We start from the raw sequence: 21,802 nt of genomic DNA, 5'->3' as shown, positions 1-21,802 counted from the left end.
CTAGGTTGAAGTAGTGAGAACACGTAGGAGAGGTGATGGAGTAATAGTAGCACTACTACTAATAATAGCAATAATAATAATGGTATTTGTTAAGCTCTTACTCTGTGCCATGCACTGTTCTAAGTGCTGGGGTAGATATGAGGTAATCAAGTTGTCCCTCATGGGGCTCACAGTCTTAATCCCCATTTTACAGATGAGGTAACTGAGGTACAGAAAACTGAAGTGACTTGCCCAAAGTCACATAGCTAATAAGTGATGGAGCCAGGATTAGAACCATGACCTCTGACTCCCAAGCCCATGCTCTTTCTACTAAGCCATGCTGCTTCTCTAGTAGGAATGATATTTATTAAGTGCTTACTGTGTGCAGAGTACTTTACTAAGCACTGGGAGAAAATACATAGGTGGGAATTAAACATAGTCCTGTCCCTCATGAGGTTCTCAATCTAAAAGCTGAAATGGGGAGAAGGGATTGGAGACAGACACAACAGGAGTAATGAAACTTTAAAATACAACACAAATGAATAGACAAGTTAAACTGAAGATCTCCGTGGTGATGGAGGAGTTCAAGAGCAAGCCAGAAGCGGAGCCATAGTTAATGGAAGGCGGTGGTTACACAGAGCATTTCTTGGAGGCAATGAAGGAATCAGAGTGTGTGAGGAAGCAGCTTCTATACCAGACTCTGCACACACGAAGCATGCCAGGGGCAGGGACTCTCAGTGGTGGGTGGGAAAGGCGGCAGTTACCAAAGTGGAAGAAAGTGATTGTTTTATAGCCAATAGTGAAGAGTTTCTATTTGATGAAGAGATGGATAGGCAATCATTGGAGCTTTCCGAGAAAGTAGGGAGATGTACACAGAATTATTTTTTAGAAAAACGATATACTCGGCAGAGTGAAGTATGGAATGGAGGAGGCAGAGACTGGAGGCAGGGAGGTCAAGGAGGCTGATGCCACAATTAAGACAGGTTATGACAAGTAATTGGGCCAGTGTGGGAGCAATGTGGATGGAGTGGAAGGGGTGGAGGGAATGTGTCTGTTTATTGTTACAGCGTACTCTCCCAAGCACTTAGTACAGTGCTCTGCACACAGTAAGTGCTCAATAAATACAATTAACTGAATGAATGATAGATTCAAGAGTTGTTATGAAGATGAACTGATAGGATTTTGCGACTGAGCCAATTAAATGAGAGAGATGAATTGCAGATAATGCCAAGGTTGCTGGCTTGTGAGACAGGAAGGATGCTGATATTGTATACAGTAATGAGAATGTTCCAGTGAGGAGGAGATTTGAAGTGGAAATATAAGGAGTTCAGTTTTGGACATGTGGAATTTGAGAAGTCTGCAGGACATTCAAGTGGTAGGGACCTCAGCCATCCCAGACTGCTCCAGCCCAGGAGAGGGCTTCTGATGCAGATGTAATCAACCATAGAAATTGCTTAATTCAACATAAAAGCATGAGTGACACAATCAAAAGCCCCTGAAAAATAATAATAAATGTGCTTTTTACACATTATATATAACTCTCCCCACATCCATCTCTCCCATTCCTATGTCCTCTCCTTCTCCTTGGCCTAAATTCAGGGCCATCTTAGCTTTCCCCTGTTTGCACACCCTTGTAAGGACCTAACCATACTAGACTGGATCTGAATGGGGGAAAGGGTGGGAGTCAGTGGCAGTCTCCTTTTAGTTTCTTACCACCTTCCCCAATCCAACTTCACTCTGGCCAAGTCCCTGAGACAATGAGAGCAGATTCAAGGGCTTGCAGTGGGTCAGACCTCCCAGAAACACGATCTTTCCACCAAGTAAGAAAAGTTAGCCACATGGTGGAATAATGCACATTCAAAGATGTACATAGACTATGCATTGCACGTTGTGGATCTTTGTCATTTCTAAGGTTGCTTTCAAGGTGATAACGAAAGTCTATGATTAACAATTGAAATCTTGTCTCTCAGCACCGAGGACTTAAACCAAGAAATAACTTTAAAATGATCCTAAAAAATGAGAATTGCTATTTATAGCTTCTCCTCCTTGTCTACACTAAAACAAGAAAACATATTAACAGTGTAAATTCTTTGTGGGGTGAGAATGTCTCTATTATACTGTTGTGTTATACACTCCCAAGCACTTAATTCAGTGCTATGCACAGCCAGTGCTCAATAAACACCATTGATTGACTGACTAATCATCATTTGTTATTTGTTAAAGTATTTGTTCAGTCTTTAAACTGTGGCAAGCACTATAATGCATGTCAGGTAAAACAAGATAAGCAGGGCAGACTCAGTCCCTGTCCCATGCAGAGCTCACATTAAAGCAGGGGTTGAGAACAGATATTAAACCATCATTTTATATATGAAAAAAGTAAAGTATAGAGCAGTTGACTGACTTGCCCTACATCACACAGAAGGAAAGTGATGGAAGCAGAATTAAAACCCAGGTCCATGCTCTTTCCATTGGACCATGCTTCTTCTTGTCTTGATTGTTGGTTAGATCTGAGGACCTGAGTGCATTAGGAAACTAAAGTTCTACTTCTATATAGCTGAAGGTGAACATTTACAGTGAAATACTTACTTTAATCCAAGTAGAGGTACAAAATTCTATAAATATTTAGGACTGCACCCTATCTGATTATATCTGTACCAGTACTCAGCACAGTGCTTGGCTCATAAAGCGTGCATAACAAATAAAGGCAAACACTTCAGTTGTCCTTTATACTTTTATACCTTAAGATATTTCTGAATCTTGATGTCATGATGACACCACTTTTTATCTAGACTGTAGAGTTTCTAGACTGTAAGCTCATTGTGGCAGGACCATGTCTGTTTATTGTTATACTGCACTCTCCCACATTTTTAGTACAGTTCTTTACACACAGTAAGCACTCAGGAAATAAAATTGAATTAGTTAATGGATATTTCAGTCTCTGAAAGGACAAACTAGTGTTTTTATTCTGTTTTCTTGATTCCTTGCTGTATCCTTGATTCTTGCTCCTTTGTCTCTCATTCCTTGCCTCACTATACAGTGTCCTGCTTAGGAAGCAAAATTTTCTTTTTTGGGGGGGTGGAGGGGTGGGGCAGAATTTATTATGTGTTTGCTATGTGCCAGGAATTTTTCTACGCACTGGGCTAGATACAAGGTAATCTGGATCAACACAGTCTATGTCCCACTTGAGGTTCACAGTCTTAATCCCCATTTTACAGGTGAGAGAAGTGAGGCACAGATAAGTGAAGTGATTTGCCCAAGGTCACACTGAAGACAAGTGGCAGAGCTGTGATTTAAAATGCAGGTCCTTCTGACTCCCAGGCCCATGCTCTATCCACTAGACCATGTCGCTTCCCAAACGATAGCCTTGAGTTCTGTAACATTAACAGATACTTTTGGTTGTGTGTAGAGTTTTCCTACCAGTTGATACATAATCTTTTTTCAGAATAATTTAATTAAGCAGCAGTGTTTTTGAAGTTTTATTCTAAGCAGTACACTGTACTAAGCTTCAGGAAAAGTACCTAAGATTGGTAGACAGAATCCCTGCCCTCAAGGACCTTATAATCTTGTCAGTCCAAACTGCTTTCCTGATTTTCAAAATTGGATTGGGACAATCTGTGTGTCTTCTGGAGTGTGTAATTCTACAGCACAGTCACAGTATATAAGAACCCTTTATATGAATGACTGAAGGACAATTGATTATCTTTCTGGCCTATTGAATGAGAGAGTTTCTCAGCATACTGGAATTGTATGTACACCTTAGCTTCCAGATACCTTGGTCTCTTGAGTTTGGCAGTGTAAAATACTTGAAGAAGACTGGCTCAAATAAGGAGAGTTGCTTTCTGTCCGTGAATGATAGAAAAGGCTCATTTGTAGCACCTCCCCCCTCCCCCACTTCGCCCCCGCCCACCCCAGCCCAATTCTGATAGAAGCAGCTATTAACTAAAATTTACCAAGAAGCAAATTTAGGATCTTGATCAATTTTTCAGGGCAGTTAGTGAATGGCAGAGCCCATTCCTTTTGTTAAGTCATTTTTTACATTCTCTGAAAAGCATGCATTGATGTTTTTATCTGAATCTATTATTTAGCAAAGATTGTGGGAATGGAACGCTACTCTTATGACATCAGACTGATGAGTCACAGCCCAACCAAATAATGGAAGTAGGAATTATGAAAATGAGGATGAAAAAGAAAAAATAACCACTGTCTGGATGATCTTCGAGGCAGAGTTTTCATGTTCTCATCCCAACCTGTGCAGTGTGTAAAACAGGTGTTGGAGTCTCTTGCTCAGTTAATCTGCAGACAAATGTTTTTACAGTTTGTGAATGACAAGTTACAAAGCTTCGATTATTGCGGAGCCAGACTCTTTCTCACCCTAAAGGCTAGTCCTATCAAAGCCTGATTTCAAGATGAACTGTTGTTTTCACTACTATTCTCGATCTTTAGCATGTCATTATTTGGGAAAAACCTGTAGACCTTCTGCTTTCCCAGCGTTCTGATTGCCCCAAATAGCTTCCTTTTCAATTTCCCTTGACTGTTTGCTTCAGAGCTACCTGACTCAGGTTGAGCCTCTGGGGAAGGGAAGGGAGGGAAGTGGAAGTGAGAGAAGAGGAGAAAGGGGAGGGGAGGAACAGCCCACATATAGGGAGCAGGTCTGATCTGTGCAATGGGCAGCCGAACCCCCACCCAGAGTCAGCAGGATTACCCAGGACTTCCCCATCCATATGTTGTGCCTGTCACACATGAGGCTGTTCTTCTGGGGAAGCACAGCATGCAAACACATTTAGAATTTTCCAGAGAGATAGATGTTGCTATTGTGTGTTCACATCCATCTGCTGATGTGTTAAAGATTAATATACCACAATGAAGCCTGGATGTCACACAGATTCATCTCAGGTTGTAGGTCGCTTTGCCATAATTTTTTCTGACTAGTTGTGAAAGCAGAAACTCAGCTTTCACCCAATTATGTGCAAAGTTCTAAGCTTACCATCTCCCAAAAAGGATTGGCTTCAATTATATAGGACAGAGTATAGTTGAGGAGCCATTATGAACAATAAGTACAATAAGACCAGATTCAGGTCCTCTGGAATATGGTACGCTATGCAGATCTGAGCAACCCCATCAAACCCCTGCAGCTGTACCAGCAGTGGACAGACCACACCATGGAAGAGTTTTTCCGACAGGGAGACCACGAGCGGGAGCCAGGCTTGGAGAACAGCCCCATGTGTGACAAGCTCAACGTATAGATGAGAAGTCCTGGGGTAATCCTGTTGACCTCTGGGTGGGGGCTCGCCTGCCTGTTGCATAGATAAGACCTGCTCCCTATATGTGGGCCAGTCCTCCCCTCCCCTTCCCTTTCTCCTCTTCTCTCCCTTCCACTTCGCTCCCTTCCCTTCCTCCAGAAGAACAATCCTTACTTCAGCAGTTGCTGGGTTATTGAGTCAAAATCCAAAGATTACACGTGAGTCAGAGAATTCTGTCCCTGAAAGCATAGGAGCCAGAACGATTCTCTCCCCAACCCATGAACATGCTGGGAAAGTAAAATACAGGCAAGAATCCCCCAGTGGCCTACCTTGAGAGAGGCATTCACCCCAGGCTGAGGGATATGGATCCTCAGCACAGAGTATAACTCAAGCCCTGCTTCTTGCTGACTTTTGAAACTGAGCTTAGACACTTTGGGACTGAGTGGTGCTTTACCAGGACGGTGAGGGGAATCTGGGCCATGATCCAGTCTGGGTTTTCCATATCTGTTATTTTATCTTAACGTCTGTCTCCCCGCCTAGACTATGAAAAAGTCTTTGTGGGTAGGGATTGTGTCTACCAACTTTATTATATTTTACTCTCCCAGTTGCTTAGTATATTGTTCAGAATGTAGTAAACTGTCAATAAATACCATTGAGTGATTGATTGATTGAAGTACTTGTGTTTCAATCCAGACATTTTCTATCATTTTGCCCCTGAAACCAGCTTTGAGATGCTGAGTCTGCCCATCTTTCTTACAAATTCTATTCAGTGACGTTGACTGTTCTAGGGTCCACGTGTCCAGGCTGTAGCAATGAGCATAAATGGGATGAGGGAGCAGGGATACAGGTGAAAATGATATGGATTTGAACCTGAAGGGATGGGAACATTTCAGGAAAGAGGATAACATGGGAGAAAAGAAAACTAGGAAAACAGCAAATAATCATGATATTTAAGTGCTCATTATGTTCCAAGACTGTACAAAGTCTTAGGGGAGATACCAGATCATAAGGTTAGACGCTGTCTCTGCCCTACATGGGGATCATCTCCACATAGATGGGAGAACAGATATTTAATCAATACCATGATAGGGTGACACATTTTTGCTATGGCATATTATTCAGGCAAAATCATTCAGGATAATATACTGGGAGGCATTTTAAAAATGCTTTCAGGGGACTCTCCCTCCAAATTTGAATTACTAGATTGCCCAGTCTGGTGACTAGGAAGAGGAACCAGGGAAGATTTTCTGTGAAGCTGGGAGAAAGGAATTTTGGATGATATGGGATTTACTTTGAAACTGAGGCATGTGTGAATGGACCTGGAGCGGATCCATATTATAGGGAGGACCCCAGTCTGCCCTTTCATAGCCATGGGCTCTCCTGGCCAGTTGCAGAGAATTGTTGTTCCTGCCACTACCACTTTCAAGACTGTGAGAGGGGAGGAGTGGAATCTGTAGAGCTGCCATCACTGTCCCCTTCCACATTTCTGTGCCCTCAGGAGCCAGGGCATTTATTCATTCTTTCATCCATTCAATCATATTTATTGAGCGCTTACCATGTGCAAAGAGCTGCACTAAGCACTTGGGAGAGTACAATATAACAAAAATAGATACATTCCTGCCCATACGAGTTCCTAGTTTAGAGGGGGAGATGGATATTAATCTTTGGGTGGTCCCATATGCGGTGGAACATTTGGTTATACAGGCTGCTGCCAATCCAGTCCCCTCCTCCACAACCTCTCCACCCCCCTTTATACCCCAAGGGACCAAGGTGGCATGGGGAAATATTCTGATTTTGATTTTTCAGAGACATTTTCTGCATCTCGAATAAGATTTCAATAGATTACAGATTCTCTTGACGAGAAGAGCCCTGCTTCAAACCCCTCTCATAGCAGCGATGTTGGAGGTGGGGAACCAGTAAAGAAAAATTTAACTCATGATGGCAGTAGCCAATCAAATGAGGTGTTTCATAACCATGCTCATAAATTAATCTGTTAAGGAAGCATCCAGGACAGCTGCAATCCAATCATAGTTTAGACATTCTGCATACTGTCATAAACCCATTTAATCCCCATTTTACAGATTAAGAAACTGAAAAATCTAGGACTTAAGTGACTTGCTCAAGGTCACTACACTACACAACCAGTATGAGCACACACATCCTCTGATTCCCAGACCCTTTTACACTAGGCTACACTGGTTCTCCCCTCTAGATTGTGAGCTTGTTGTGGGCAGAGAATGTGTCTGATGTAATATTATACTCTCCCAAGAGCTTAGTACACTGCTTTGCACACAGTAAGTGCTCAGTAAGTTCAACTGAATGACATTCCTACCTGTATATTCTCCAGAGGCCCCTCTCAGGGTCGCACCTGGAGAGTTTCCAGTACTCTACCAGTCTCAACTATGGGAGGGAGAATAAAGCAGAGGCCAGTCCATTCTATTCCTAGCTTGGGCAGTGGCTAGCGAGTGGAAGGCCATCTACTACAAGTCAAAACTCACCCATGCTGGACATCAGTGGCATGGGAGAGAGTCGAGGGCAGAGACTCAAGTTTAGTGTGTGGAAGGAGACAATAGTAAACCACTTCCATATTTTTACCAAGAAATCTCTATGGATACACTACCACAACAATTTCAGGTGGACATGGGGCGTTTTGGGGGAGATGTGTCCGTGGTATTGCTATGGGTCAGAGTTGACTCGAGGTCTTAAGATAAGACAAGACCTACCTGTATTCTTGTTCCTTACCTGCCTTCCCTGCTCTGACCCTTTAATTTCCATCCAGTCCTGTAATAGAAGTTAGGGTGTGTTAAAGCTGTGCCAGGCACTTCTGGCTTTAAGCTACTTGCCCCCATGGCAGTTATGTACTTATCTTTAAATTAGGTTGCTTCCCCATATGTGTAATTAATTTTAGTGACTGTTGGCCCCAATAGTTTATAAGCCTCTGGTACAGATTTCCAAAGTATTGTAGCTTCCCAAGTTCTTACTAGAATGTTCTGCACAGATTAAGAGTTTAATAAATACCATTGATTGATTGACCAACCTCTGGGACATATATGGCCATATGGCAGTGTCCTTTCAGCCTTGGCCTACATCATATAGGAAGTGTCAAAGTTGATAATAGGTAAACTGATTGTTCACCAGAGACCTTTATGGGGAATTTCTCCTAGCATAAAAGTTCAGCAGATAGTTTAATGGAGAGGTTTTAGAAAAGATTTAATGGCTGGAATTGACATTAATGCCTGTGTTCTAGTTAGAAATCTGGTTTCTCTGTTTTAGTTTATCCAACTGAGTCTTCTTAGCAAAGGCGAGGAAAAAAGGAATCATAAGACCCAGTATAATTAGGAATGTGTGGGATGTAAATATTATTTCTAAAAGTCCTATTGATTTGACAGATGTATTGACTAGTCCCAACAAGTACATTTTAATGTGAACAATATATGAACAATAACCAGTTCTCAATGAGCTTTTGTTAAGATGATGTGATGTATTATGTGACTCTTCGTCATAATGAGAGTTTAACTGAACCTCACCTTTAAATATTACACCAGAGTCTAGAGATGAATAATTCATAACCACAGAAGAACATCCAAGGTGACATCTTAGTACCTAATAATTGACTGCCTCCCTTATGGCTCAATTAAAATATAGCTTCATTTAGCCTTCTTGCCCTTTTGCCTTGGGATGGTTATTTGGGAAATGCAGGTGTTCTCAAAGCACATGTCATATACCATCTTGACTAATACGTCAGCCTCCTCGCTGACCTCCCCGCCTCAAGTCTCTTCCCTTTCCAGGCAATACTTGACTTTGGTGCCAGAACAATTTTGCAAAAACAAATTCACTGCAAGTTTTCATTATTCAAAAACATCACCAAAATTCCATCTCTGCATCAAACCAAAGAAATACCCTTACCATATACACTTTTAGCACTCAACCAGCTTGCTACCTACCTATCCTCACTCCTCTACCATTTCAGCCTACTGTACACTGTACAATACTTACTGTATCTCAATACAGTGCTTTGCACATAGTAAGCATTTAATAAATACAATCGAATGAATCTATTACTTACATCCTCCTTCCGGTCGGGAACTTCCTCCTCTTTCATATCTGACAGACACTAGTCTTCCCATTTTGAAAAAAATATATTAAAGTCATATCTCCTCCAAGAAGCCTTCCCTGACCAACCTATTTTTTTCCCTTCTGCATCATTTATACACTTAAGTACATACCCACTAAGCACTTTGATCCCTACACCAGCGTGGAAGCAGCATAGCTCAGTGGAAAGAGCACGGGCTTGGGAGTCAGAGGTCATGGGTTCTAATCCCGGATCTGCCTCTTGTCAGCTGTGTGACTTTGGGCAAGTCACTTAACTTCTCTGTGCCTTAGTTTCCTCATCTGTAAAATGGGGATTAAGACTGTGAGCCCCATGTGGGACAGCCTGATCACCTTGTATCCCCCCAGTGCTTAGAACAGTGCTTTGCAGATAGTAAGAGCTTAACAAATACCATCATTATTATTATTTCACCTCCATGATAATTATATTCATATGCCTGAGTTTTTTACCTGTAATTCATTTTAATTTCTCTCTCTGTCACTAGATTTAAGCTCCTTGAAGCCTGTGATTATGTCTACCAACTCTATCGATCAATCAGTCAATCAATTGTATGTATTGAGTTCTTACTCTGTACGGTATTATGCATTTGGGAGACTAAAATATAAGAGAGTTCATAGGCATATTCCCTGGTCACAAAGGGTTTATAGTTCAGAGGCAGGGGGAAACAAAATAAATTATGATATGTTCATAAGTGCTGTGGGGCTGAGAATCAGGTGAATAAAGGGTATAAATCCAAGTGTGGGGTGACGAAGGGAAAGATTGTAGGGTGGAGAGGGAATAGAGAATATTAGGTCTTTGTAGGGGAAAGTCTCTTGGATTAGATGTGTTTTTAATATGCCTTTGAGGGGAAGAGTCTGTAGAATATGAAGAGGGAGGGAGTTCCAGGCCAGAGGCAGGACACAGATGAGGAGGCAGCACTGAGATAAATGAGATTATTTTTCTAATGCCAATCTACTCACTTTACCTCAAACTGAGCAAGCTGGGTTGAAATAGGGAATCAGTGAGGTAAAATGAGGGTGTGGAGGAATGGGCAAGGTGATGTTATAAACATTACTGGTAACGAGTTTCTGCTTGATGAAGGGGTGGATGGCCAACCACTGGAAGTTACTGAGGAATGGGGAGCAATACCTGAACATTTTTTGTAGAAAAATGATCCAGGCCGCAAAGTTAAGTATGGGGTAGAGTGGGCTGATATAATAATCCATTAGGGGTAGGATAAATGCTTGGATTAACATGGTACAATTTGGATAGAGAGAAAAGAGTTAATTTATTGATGTTGTGAAGGTTAACCTGGAAGGGTTTATTGATATTGAATGAAAGAGATGATTTGAGGAGAATGCAGAAGTTCTGCAGAAGGAGTATTTTATGGGCTTATAAAACAGGGAAGATGGTGGTACTCTCTAAAGTGATGGGAAAGTTGGGGGAGGACAGGTCTTGGGTGGGAAGATGAGTTCTCTTTTGGACATGTGAAGTTTGAGGTGTAGGTGGACATCCAAGTAGAGAAGAGAAAAATCAGGGCTGGAGATGGATTTGGGAACTATCCTCAAAGATTTGGTAGCTGAAGCCAGGGAATGAATTTGTTCTTCAAGGGAGTGGGTGTAGATGGAGAATAGAAGGGGACCCAGAACTTAGCTTAGAAGGACTCTTAAGTTAGGGAGTGGAAGGCAGAGAAGGAGACTACTGTATTATATTTCATTGTATTATATTCTGTTAAGTGCTTAGTACAGTGCTTTGCGGACATTAAGTACTCAATAAATATGATTGGTTGATTGATTCATTCATTATTAATCAAATGTTTTTATTGAGTGTTCTGTGCAGAGCATTGTACTAAGCACTTGGCTGTTTCAACTTCAAAATAAAATCTCATTAGATTTCCTTTTAGCTTTTTGAAACATAAAAACTATTTTTAGTAAAATAAGAAATAATCAGTATGTAAGGAAATGCTTGGAAATTGTTCTGAAAATAATATTCCCCTCTCTTTCTCTCTGCCTTCAGAAGTTTAGGGTCATCATTTGTCTCATACAACAAACACTCACTAAATACCATTAATTGATTGACAAATACCACAACTATGATTACTATTATTAAGATTGCTGTGAAAATTTACATGTGATTCTTTCATTCATTCAATTGTATTTATTTAGCATTTACTATGAGCAAAGCACTAATGATGATGATTTTGATGGTATTTGTTAAGTGCTTACTATGTGCCAAGCACTGTTCTAAGCACTGGGGGGTAGATACAAGGTAATCAGTTTGTCCCACATAGGGTTCACAGTCTTCATCCCCATTTTACAGATGAGGTAACTGAGGCACAGAGAAGTTAAGTGACTTGCCCAAACTCACACAGCTGACAAGCGGCGGAGCTGGGATTAGAACCCATGACCTCTGACTCCTAAGCCCATGCTCTTTTCACTAAGCCATGCTGCTTCTACACTAAACACCTGGAAGAGTACAATACAAGACTGGATGGGATGAAATTTCTCCCCAGTAGATGATATTTCTTATCTTCTTAATTATGACTTTTTTATGTCCATCTGTCCATTAGATTGTAAGTTCTTTGAGGTCAAGGATAGTGTCTTCTAACATTATTGTACTCTCCCAAGCACTTACTACAGTGCTCTGTCCAGGGCAAATGCTCAACAAATACTATTGTTTGATTAGAAGGAACATGGACCTAGTGGAAAGAAGCAGGCATAATGCAATTACTAGATCAAATGAATCAGCAGTATTTATTGAACACTTAATATATGCAGAGCACTGCACTAAGCCTTGGGAGAGTACAATACAGTACAATTAGCAGGCATGTTCACTGTCGTAATGATTTAACAGTCTAGAGGGGGAATTGATGGAGTTAGGATTACAACCTGATCACCTTGTATCCCCCCAGTGCTTAGAACAGTGTTTTGCACATAGTAAGCACTTAACAAATACTTTTGTTTGATTAGAAGGACCATGGGCCTAGTGGAAAGAAGCAGGCATAATGCAATTACTAGATAAAATGAATTAGTGATATTTATTGAGCACTAACTATATGCAGAGCACTGTACTAAGTACAATACAATAGAATTAGCAGACACGTTCACCGCCAAAATGATTTAACAGTCTAGAGGTGGAATTGATGGAGTTAGGATTGCAACCTGGGGGCCACTGCACAGAAAATCTCTGATCTGTTCTCAGGAAAAGGCACTGTTGTGTCCTCACTTCCCTTCTGTCTTCCAGGTTGTTTTACCTTCGATGGCGTTCCTTCCAAGACGTAATTGTTTTAAACAGAAGGACGTTAATTTTTTCAACCTGCCCTCATGTGGAAGCTGCTGCTTCTCCCTGATTTTGATCACTCTCCTTTCTACCTTATCCAGCTCTGTTTTCCAAAATTGTACAACCAGAACTCTATAGAATAGATTAATTTTGTGTGCTAAATTTTAACACTCAAGCATTTCAATTTCAAAATAAATATAGAAATACATCCCAGCATATCTGGATGGATCTTTTCTTGAAAGTGCTTTGACTCTAAAGTCACCCTTCCTACATCTTTTTAAAAATGTGTAAGTTTAAATGTCTACTGATGGTTATTTCAAAATTCAAACAATTCCCTCAAAAGCTACCAGTGGTATTGGTGGCCTTTCCTACTCCGGCATCATCTGAGGTGTTTGGAAATGGAGTGGCAGGATCCTTACCTGGCACATTTGTGGAGTACCAAGCTTGACCTGGAATTTATCTATGTTAGGTAGATCTTGGGAATAATTCAATTCCAGGGCTTTCCTAATCAATGCATTCTCTTCTATCACTATAACTTGTTTCTTAATACAAACACATCCAGTGGGAAACATTTTGTCCCAAGTCAAATGTTTGTAATTACCCCATTACAATAGGACAGACATGGAGTTTAAAATAACTAATGCAATTCTTACCATACCTAGGATCATGTGGGACACGTCAACATCTCTGACATAAAGCTCTGAGGACAGGGTATAAATAGAACACATTTATGCTATGAATTTCCATTATAGAATCAGAGACTCAGATATGTTTTCATCATTATCCCTGTGCAAAGCTCTTGATTCTTACACCTTAAAGGCAAGAAACTAATCATTTGCTGATTCCAGTCTCATACTTACACCACTTGACTGAATAATGAATGAGATGCTATTTTCAAATTAATGGAAATTTATTGTTGAAACATAGTTAATAACAGAGCATTTTTAACTTAAGATTTCTAATTCTAATTTTTTCATACATAAACATAATATTTGTTAACGACAAACAGGTGTATTGACAAATTGAAAAAGCAATGAATCTGAAAATTTTTCCCAACTACAGTGTCCGCATCTTCCATATGTATGTGGGCAACTTACCATGAGTTGTAAATAGACTAAAATGGAAATTATGAAACTCATAAAATAAAGAACTGCAATTTCAAATACCCCCAAAATAACCAGAAATCTTAATATCAAAACAATTATTGAAATATTTCAAAACTAGAAAAAATGAACTTCATTTAGGCAAAGTTATCAGAAATATTTTGATGAATCACTGCCACTTTCCCATTGATAAAGTACCTAGAAGACTGTGTTGAGGACACTAAGATAAATTGTTTGTGGGTTAAGATGTAGGCACCAACAGGCATCTGCCCTGAGAACACAAATCTATACTACCCGCCTACTGCACTACTGTGTTTAATTTTGAGTGGTGCAGAAGATTCATCAGTGGGGTAGAGAGCATATAAAGAGAGCAGAACTAGGATAGTCAATGAGGTTCACACAATTAAAAAGAGTAGAAATATTTATAATATGTGCTATGAAGTTTCTTTCAACAAGGAAAGAAAACATGTTTTTGCCTCTGCTCCGCACTTAATAGAAGTTAATAATTATAAGTAACAATAACTACACCTAAAATGATTATGCAAGCTATGGTGGTTTAGTAAAAGTGAAACAACAGGAGTAGGATTCAAACAGCAATTCTCTTGGTGAATGTGGAATGTATAGACTCTTCTTTACTGTTTTGGGGTTTTATACCATACTTTTCCCTATGATCTACATGTGAAACACCCTGAATTTGGGGAAAAAAAATAATCTTGCATCCTTGTGCTACTAGTGGCAAGAAATAAATAGTAAATCAAGTGCATCTGAAATAACCTTGTTTTACATTAAATCTGTTTTGATTTTGGCAATGCCACCCTTTTGATAAATTTGATTTTCCTAATGTTCTTCAATATTTAATCTGAAATAGAGTTTCAACATTTTCAATTACTTTTGAGCCTAACCACATTCTTTAGTGATTGTATTATTTCTAGTAGGGAGAATAGGAAATCATAAATTTAAATACCTTAGAAGAAATCTTAAGTATGAGAAGAAAACAAAATGGAGAGAGAAAAATGTAGTAGCATTAACAGAAATAAAGTGAGCAGCAGATGTGAGAAATTTTATTATAATTTAAAATTGTTCGATACTTTTAAAGTTGTGGCATGATGCAAGTCTTTCTACTGCCTAAGAATTAGGAGCAGTTGCTGTATAATTAAAAATATTTCTTTGTTTTTTTTCAATAATGTTATTTCATCCCATATACAGAAAAGCTAAGTGTCTTGGCTAGCAAGGCAAGTTTTCTCTAATGAATACTTTTGTTTTCAATAAGACAGTGGACCACTGTGTTTTCTTTATTACTCATACAATAAGAGCAAATCATGTCCTTTGACCAGAAGTGCAAAAAGCAACCTTGACTACTTCTGAGCTCCAGTCTCAGAGATATTATTCTAGTGCCAATAAAGTGCTTATTTTGGAAATAAGCAGGAAGGGTACACAGATGCTTACATTATAGACATTTTCCTGGAATACATTTAGCCCCTCATTATTCAGTAAAGATGATCGCACTATTCATTCTCTACCTACACTGGGATTTCCTTTTGGGTTTACAATGTTCCAATTCATTCCCACAAGTGTGCTGCATCCATCTTTGTCACTTTCTGGTATCTGAATCTATGGGTTGTTATTGCATTGACTGACTTCCCTGGTAAACATTTGTTCTAGCATTATAGAAATAGCAACCCTCAGTATGTTTTGCAGCCCATGATTCCTTATCCTGCATCATCCATTAAATTTAGGAAAGAGAATAGAAAAAAAGAAAGCATACCACAAAAAAGGAGAGGGAAAATTTAAAGAATAAAATAGAATTATATAAAATAATGTTTGAAATTCTAGAAAGCAGTACAAGTTGGAAAAATTATAGAAATGAGAAAAAGAGAAAAGAAATAGGATGGTTTCAATTATTTTTTTTTCAAAGATGATCTCATCTGGTATGATAACCTTAAATATAATCCCCATCTGTCATAAAAATGAACAATTTTGAAGCTATTGAATGCATAAATTACACCATATAGATCTTTTGATGTAAACAATTTTTCCCTTCTTCTTGGGAAACTCAGTCACATGTATTTAAACAGTACAATATGCTAGGCATATAGTGCTAGTAGGTCAGAATCAATCAACAAGAAGTAGATGTGGTAAAATGTGGGCCGTTATTTAAAACAATAGAGCAAGATCCCACATGATTGTTGAGTATTTTTATGACACAATTGAAAGTGTGTCCAAAAGATGTTGGGAAGTACATTGGTACATGTGAGTGCAAAATTTTCTTTCTTTGTTCACTTTAAAGCAGGTTATTAAAGTGTACAACTTATGTATGCACAATACAAATTCTATACGTTTTTTCTCAGTGACAATAAAAAGCGCAGTTTATTACAAACTCAAGTAAAAATTAAAATAAAATAAAATGATCACAGTTTTGTCATTGGTATGTGGAGATTATTCCAGGGGCCCATCCAGAGCTCTTCCTCATCGGACTGTGTGTGATCGCTGTGAAATTCTGAGGCGTCCTTGATGTCCTTGATATCAACCACTGATTCCTGCTCTGCTGTGCTTTTCATTCTATTACCCCTTGGTTTTGCTGCTGTATTGTCAGCCCCTATCGTGCAAGGGGCAAAAGAAACCATAGATGGTCTTGTGTTCAGTTTCTCATTGGAAAATGTCCCCATTGACAGTGTGTTCAACGGGATGTTCTCCTCGTGGGTCACTGCTAACTTGTCTAATTTCTTAAAGTGCTTCCCCAGCCTGGAAGGGGAAGTGACTTTCAAATTGTTGGTGAGGCAGACCCGGCGGGTCCTCACCACTGATCCATTCTGGGCAATATATACGTTGCCGTTGATGTTGTTTTGGAGGTTGGGATTTTGAAGACGGTTCCGCTGACATTCAGGAGCGCTGTCTTCTCCTGCTGAACTCGTCTCATAGTCATGATCAATGACCAACTTAATCATCTTTTTCCTTGCCCACTGTTTGGATTGAAGATAGAGATTTGTAAAGTTAGATCAACATATGACAAAATAATTGTCAGAGGCTAATTTTTTAAGGTACATAGACAACATTAATTGCATCAAGCATGCAGTTAGAATGGAATCGATTTTGCCCCAGAGCCTTGTGAGTGGGTATGGTGCCAAAGGCTCAGGGGATCAAGAATATTGATTATTGTAGAATATTGTAGCTGGCAAAATAACACAGAGCTGGAAAAGAAAACAAGACCCATGTCTCATTAGTGTTTTTTTCCCACAACAACCTGCTTTCATTACAATTTTTAAAGTTTGCATTCACTCCCAACTTAACTGTCTACAGATGCCAACTGCATAAAGCTTACCATAAGTGACTGCTGGTTAAAAGACATCTTATTGGAAAGAGCATGAGCTTGGGAATCAGAAGTCATGGGTTCTAATACCGGCTCTGCCACTTATCAGCTATGTGACTTTGGGCAAGTCACTTAACTTCTCTGGGTCTCAGTTATCTCATCTGTAAAATGGGGATTGAAATTGTTAGCCCCACAAGGGACAAACTGATTACCTTGTATCTACCCCAGTGCTTAGAACAGTGCTTGGCACATAGTAAAGGCTTAACAAATACCATTATTATTATTATTATTATTCATGCTTAAAATAAAGGATGTTTTATCAATTAATCAGTGGTATTCATTGAGTGCTACTGTGTGCAGTGCATAAAAGGGCAATCTTAACTGAATGATCTCTTGTGGAGAGGTTTAGGGTGTTTGTGCCTTCTACAGTGGCTAATCCACTCTGGGTCATATTCAGGGCTTCATTTCTAATGGCAGAAGTGTCATAGCATGTCAGATCAGCACTCACTCTTGAGAGGAGTGCTACAGTCCTTGGTGTCATGCAAATTTCCCCCATCTTGCTGTAACAGCTAGAGCTTCATTCAAGAAGATGTTGGGGTTCTGGTGCAGGGTCCATTGCTCTATTAACTTCTGCGCATTTGCAAAAGAACTTTACTTTCCCATCCTTTTTCATTTCTGTGCCTGAGGTTTCATGTATTCTCTAAAAGCAAAGAAGTTTTGGATGGCCCAAAATGTATTCTTCTGATAACGCTCTCATGCTCTCACACATCTTCAGCCCAAGAGTATCTCCTAATCTTACCTTCTTGGGTCAGGGTCAGATTCACTGTGCTATTAGCTTTATGTAGCTCTTCCTGAGCTTTCTATGCGATTAGGCACAATCTCTGCAGTTCAGTCCTGACCCAAAAATGAACTTTTTTTTTAACTAAACTGGTAAATCCTATTGTCCAAGTGTGCTTAAAAATAAAACTTTGAGCATATTTTATATTGGGTTGTTTATATCTCACTACTCTGAAACTCTTACCAAAGCAGAAAATTGAAGGGAGGCAGGTTCCACCATCTTTCATTTTCTAACATATGGTTTGTTTCAGTGATAAATGGAAAGTCTTTGATCATTGGAAATTGAAACAAACACAGCCACCATTTTACTCTCCATTCTCAATGAAGGAGACTGAGGCCCTTCAAATTCATTGCAGGCACAACATTATTACAAATTCAAGCATCAGTGAAGAGAACATATCCATTGAAGAAGAACACACAAGGAAAAAGAAAGAACAGAATGCCACACCAACAAATCATGCACAGGAGTGTTGGCTATGCCTTGGGGAAACTATGTTTGCAGATGACAAACTTTCATTGATAAATTATTAAGTCTTTGTAGACACTATTTCCTATGGTATTAGAGCATATGTAAGTCAGTAAGGTCCTTTCTTGTTTCCATAAACCTGATTTTGGAGAAAAAGTACATCAAATCTTCAGGTCTCCACCTAATAGAGTATTATTTATAACATATAAAGGCTGCCTGCTGGGAAATATTATTTCCAGGCAGAGAAGATGCAGAAAACAGCTCTTGAGTGAAAAGTGCGGTGAAAAGGAGATGGCACACCTGCTTTTCAACAGTCTGGGAAAGTCAGCCCTAATGTTGTGATGAAATTATGCTTCATTATAGGCAATAGATCCAAAGTCTACATTCAAAATAAAAAGAATCACTGAAACACTGAAGTACATATTCATTTGACTTTAAATTGATCTTGCTTGCCATTGAAACTATATCAGTTCAACCCTATACTGAAAATGCTGATTTTTTTTCAAAAAATTTAATAACCTTTAGAAATTTATACCTGTGGACACATTGAAATAAAACTATCAATTTTGAAAATAAAAATTGAGAAACAACTGTCCCCATTTATTACATTATGAATAAATGGGAGCTGAAGTCAGAAAAAGAACATTTAGATTATATAAAGACTCTTGACAGCTTTGTCATCAAAATTGACCCAAATGGCTAATGAAAAACCCTGTGTTTATTTTCAGGAGTGCTACCACTGCAAAAATGCCATTACAGAATACTAATGAAATGCATTTTGATTTCTAGTGAAAAAAAAGTTCTTTTCATTATGTTACCTTTTCATTTTTAAGATCAGAAGCCTACCCAAAAGCACACATTTCATACTGCTGTTTGGGTAATTATTTCTGCTCTTGTTAGTGTGCATTTTACATTTTAAAGAGTATACAGAAGACACTTCACACGAAACCACACTGCAAACCCCCCCACCTGCTTTTCTCTTGTTTTAGAGGGCTGTGTTGTAACCACCTATGTCGGTGGTAGAAGGCTTCTTTTTGTCATACTTTTGATCATTATATTCACCAGATTCTGAACTGCTAGGTTTGGATTCATCTTCAGTCTCTTCAGAGTCTTCACTGGAAGCTGATTCTCCACTGATTTCCTGACTATCTATTGTCCCAAGGTCTCTTGAGTCTTTGTCAGCAGCTGCCTCAGCTACATTTTCTTCAACATCTTCTTGTTCCTCTTTCTTTTCCTCTTTTTCTCCTTCAGGGAGATCCTTGATAGTATTTTCATGTGTTTCTTGGGCATTTTTGGATGCTTTGGAAGCAGACTTGGGAACAATTGTTTTTCTTCTTCCAATGATAACATCACCATTGTCCTCAGAAGAATGGACACTCAATTCCCCTTCTGATTCCACTTCACTCTCTGCAGAGTCAGACTCAGAGCTTTCCTCGGGTTCTTCTGACCCAGATTCCTCTTCTTCAGAACTAGAGGTGGACTCTTCTGACCCACTTCCTTCACTGTAGTAACTGTAGTCACTGTAATCTTCACTGTCTTCTTCTTCTGAATCCACGGTACTTTCAGTGGCTTCATCCTGGTCCAAAGTAACTTTCAGATAATCTTTATCTTCATCATCGAGTCTTCTCGGACCCATCTCCCGTTCCTCGGCTTCACTTTCTGTGATTCGGATGGATATTCCTGGCTTCTCACCAGGTGCTAATTGAGAATAATCCTTTCCTTTGACTTTCTTAAGGATCATTGGAAATATCTTTGCCTTCTTCCAGGTAACATGGGCAGTCTCGGCTGCTGTTGGTTTCTGGATTACTCCCTTATCACTAGGTTGACCTACATCACTAGCTTCTTTTCTCTCCCTTTTACCTTTCTTTTGCTGTTTTGCTTGAATTACTTCCTGTGAATTATGAACATTAAATTTAATTATATTCCAAAAGAAAGGAAGTTTTTATGAGAACTTTTTTCCTAAAAGAGTTAAGCAGAGAGAACACTAAGTAGGAATGCAGTATAGTATTCCAAGAACTAAAACAACTTTCCAAATGTTATAATAAACATCTCCCTTATTCTGTTGGATTTGGAGGCCAAAGAAGAAAGACTTAAATATGTTCATTTATTCTAATTAAAAATTTCAATTCCTCCAGACATAATGCTAATATCCTGTGGCTTATGAATAATTAATTTACTCCTAATAGAATACTTTTTTCTAACTTTGAATTTGTGTTGACTTTTTTTCTCTTTTTTGATCAGGTAGAAGTAGAGCAATATTGAATTGTCTTTTTTTAGTACAAATCTGCTACATAAATAATCTGATGAAAGTGAAAGAGCATAAGTCGGTGCTACTGCCACAAAATATTTTTACTGCATCTGTTTAGTTCAGCAAATCTTTCCTCCAGACATAATGCTAATATCCTGTGACTTATGAATAATTAATTTACTCCTAATAGAATACTTTTTTATAACTTTGAATTTGTGTTGACTTTTTTTTCTCTTTTTTGATCAGGTAGAAGTAGAGCAATACTGAATTGTCTTTTTTTAGTACAAATCTGCTACATAAATAATCTGATGAAAGAGAAAGAGCATAAGTCGGGGCCACTGCCACAAAATATTTTTACTGCATCTGTTTAGTTCAGCAAATCTTGAGAGGAATTGTTTTATGTTGATGTCCACACATTACTTTATTATCTTATATTTGACTGCATGGTGCAGGAACATAATAAATGGCATAATTTAGGACAATTTTCTTAATATAAATCAGACCTCCCCAAACTTTATTGGCTGTCATTTAAACTGGAAAATAAAACTCATCCTATTATATTTACTTTCAAGATTTTTCAGTTTTGTTTTGTTTTTTAAATTAGGGAAGTTATAGAAAGGATGTCAGTCACTGCAGTGTCATCCAGTGACAGTTCTTGAGGGGAATGAACCAGAAAAGTGAAGAAAACATATGACAAATGAAAGAAAGCACTATCTAATGCACTAAAATTAAAAATAGTCAAAATATGTTATCAACCAATCAGTGGTATTTACTGAGCAGTTACAGTGTGCAAAGCTCTGTACTGAATAGTTACATTTCCCATGTTACCTATGGGGATCGTCTATATTTTAAAAAGCTTATACTTACTTCTTCCTCATAATCTTCCTCAGTTTCTGCAACCACCTCACCATATTCATCATACATTCCAGATGGAGAGAGCAGCCGGCGACGACTTCCATATTGAGGCAATTCATACCTGGAATAGAAATCTACAACCTTAAGCATCTCTTGTAAAATGTATAATAAACTCCTTATTCAGCAAAATGATCTTTCTTTGTCTCCCTTCTTCTATTTTCCATATCTTTCCTTAAACTGTTATGGGCTGCCAGTGAAATCATATCTTCCTTAGAAAAGTACCTAGATAATTTAGATAAAAAATTATACTCTGGATAAAATAAAATAAAAAAAAAACATTTTTATAAAACAGTGCATATTTTGATGAATACATCTTGATAATAGAAGTCAGTTCATTT

At 38.8% G+C, this 21,802-nt stretch overlaps 1 protein-coding gene and 1 non-coding gene across 2 annotated transcripts in view; one reads left to right on the top strand and one right to left on the bottom strand.

Annotated features, from left to right (window-relative positions):
- Positions 1-7,569: 7,569 nt before the first annotated feature.
- On the top strand, positions 7,570-7,707 carry LOC114810966. Its single transcript, XR_003758654.1, has one exon. It is a non-coding gene; the product is annotated as a small nucleolar RNA SNORA7 (small nucleolar RNA).
- Positions 7,708-19,276: 11,569 nt separating this feature from the next.
- The window catches only part of PCDH15 (protocadherin related 15), a 913,479-nt gene continuing 910,953 nt past the window's right edge, over positions 19,277-21,802 (bottom strand). The window contains exons 35-36 of the mRNA XM_029061331.2: positions 21,417-21,525; positions 19,277-20,171 (exon numbers count right to left, since the gene is read on the bottom strand). Coding sequence (XP_028917164.1) covers positions 19,287-20,171; positions 21,417-21,525 — 994 coding nt within the window. The 3' untranslated portion in view covers positions 19,277-19,286. The remainder of the gene's footprint in view (positions 20,172-21,416; positions 21,526-21,802) is intronic.

This window comes from Ornithorhynchus anatinus, chromosome 3, assembly GCF_004115215.2.
Source record: "Ornithorhynchus anatinus isolate Pmale09 chromosome 3, mOrnAna1.pri.v4, whole genome shotgun sequence".
Lineage (NCBI taxonomy): Eukaryota > Metazoa > Chordata > Mammalia > Monotremata > Ornithorhynchidae > Ornithorhynchus > Ornithorhynchus anatinus.
The sequence above is the reverse complement of the archived record's forward strand: the minus strand, read 5'-3'. Positions and strand labels throughout refer to the sequence as shown.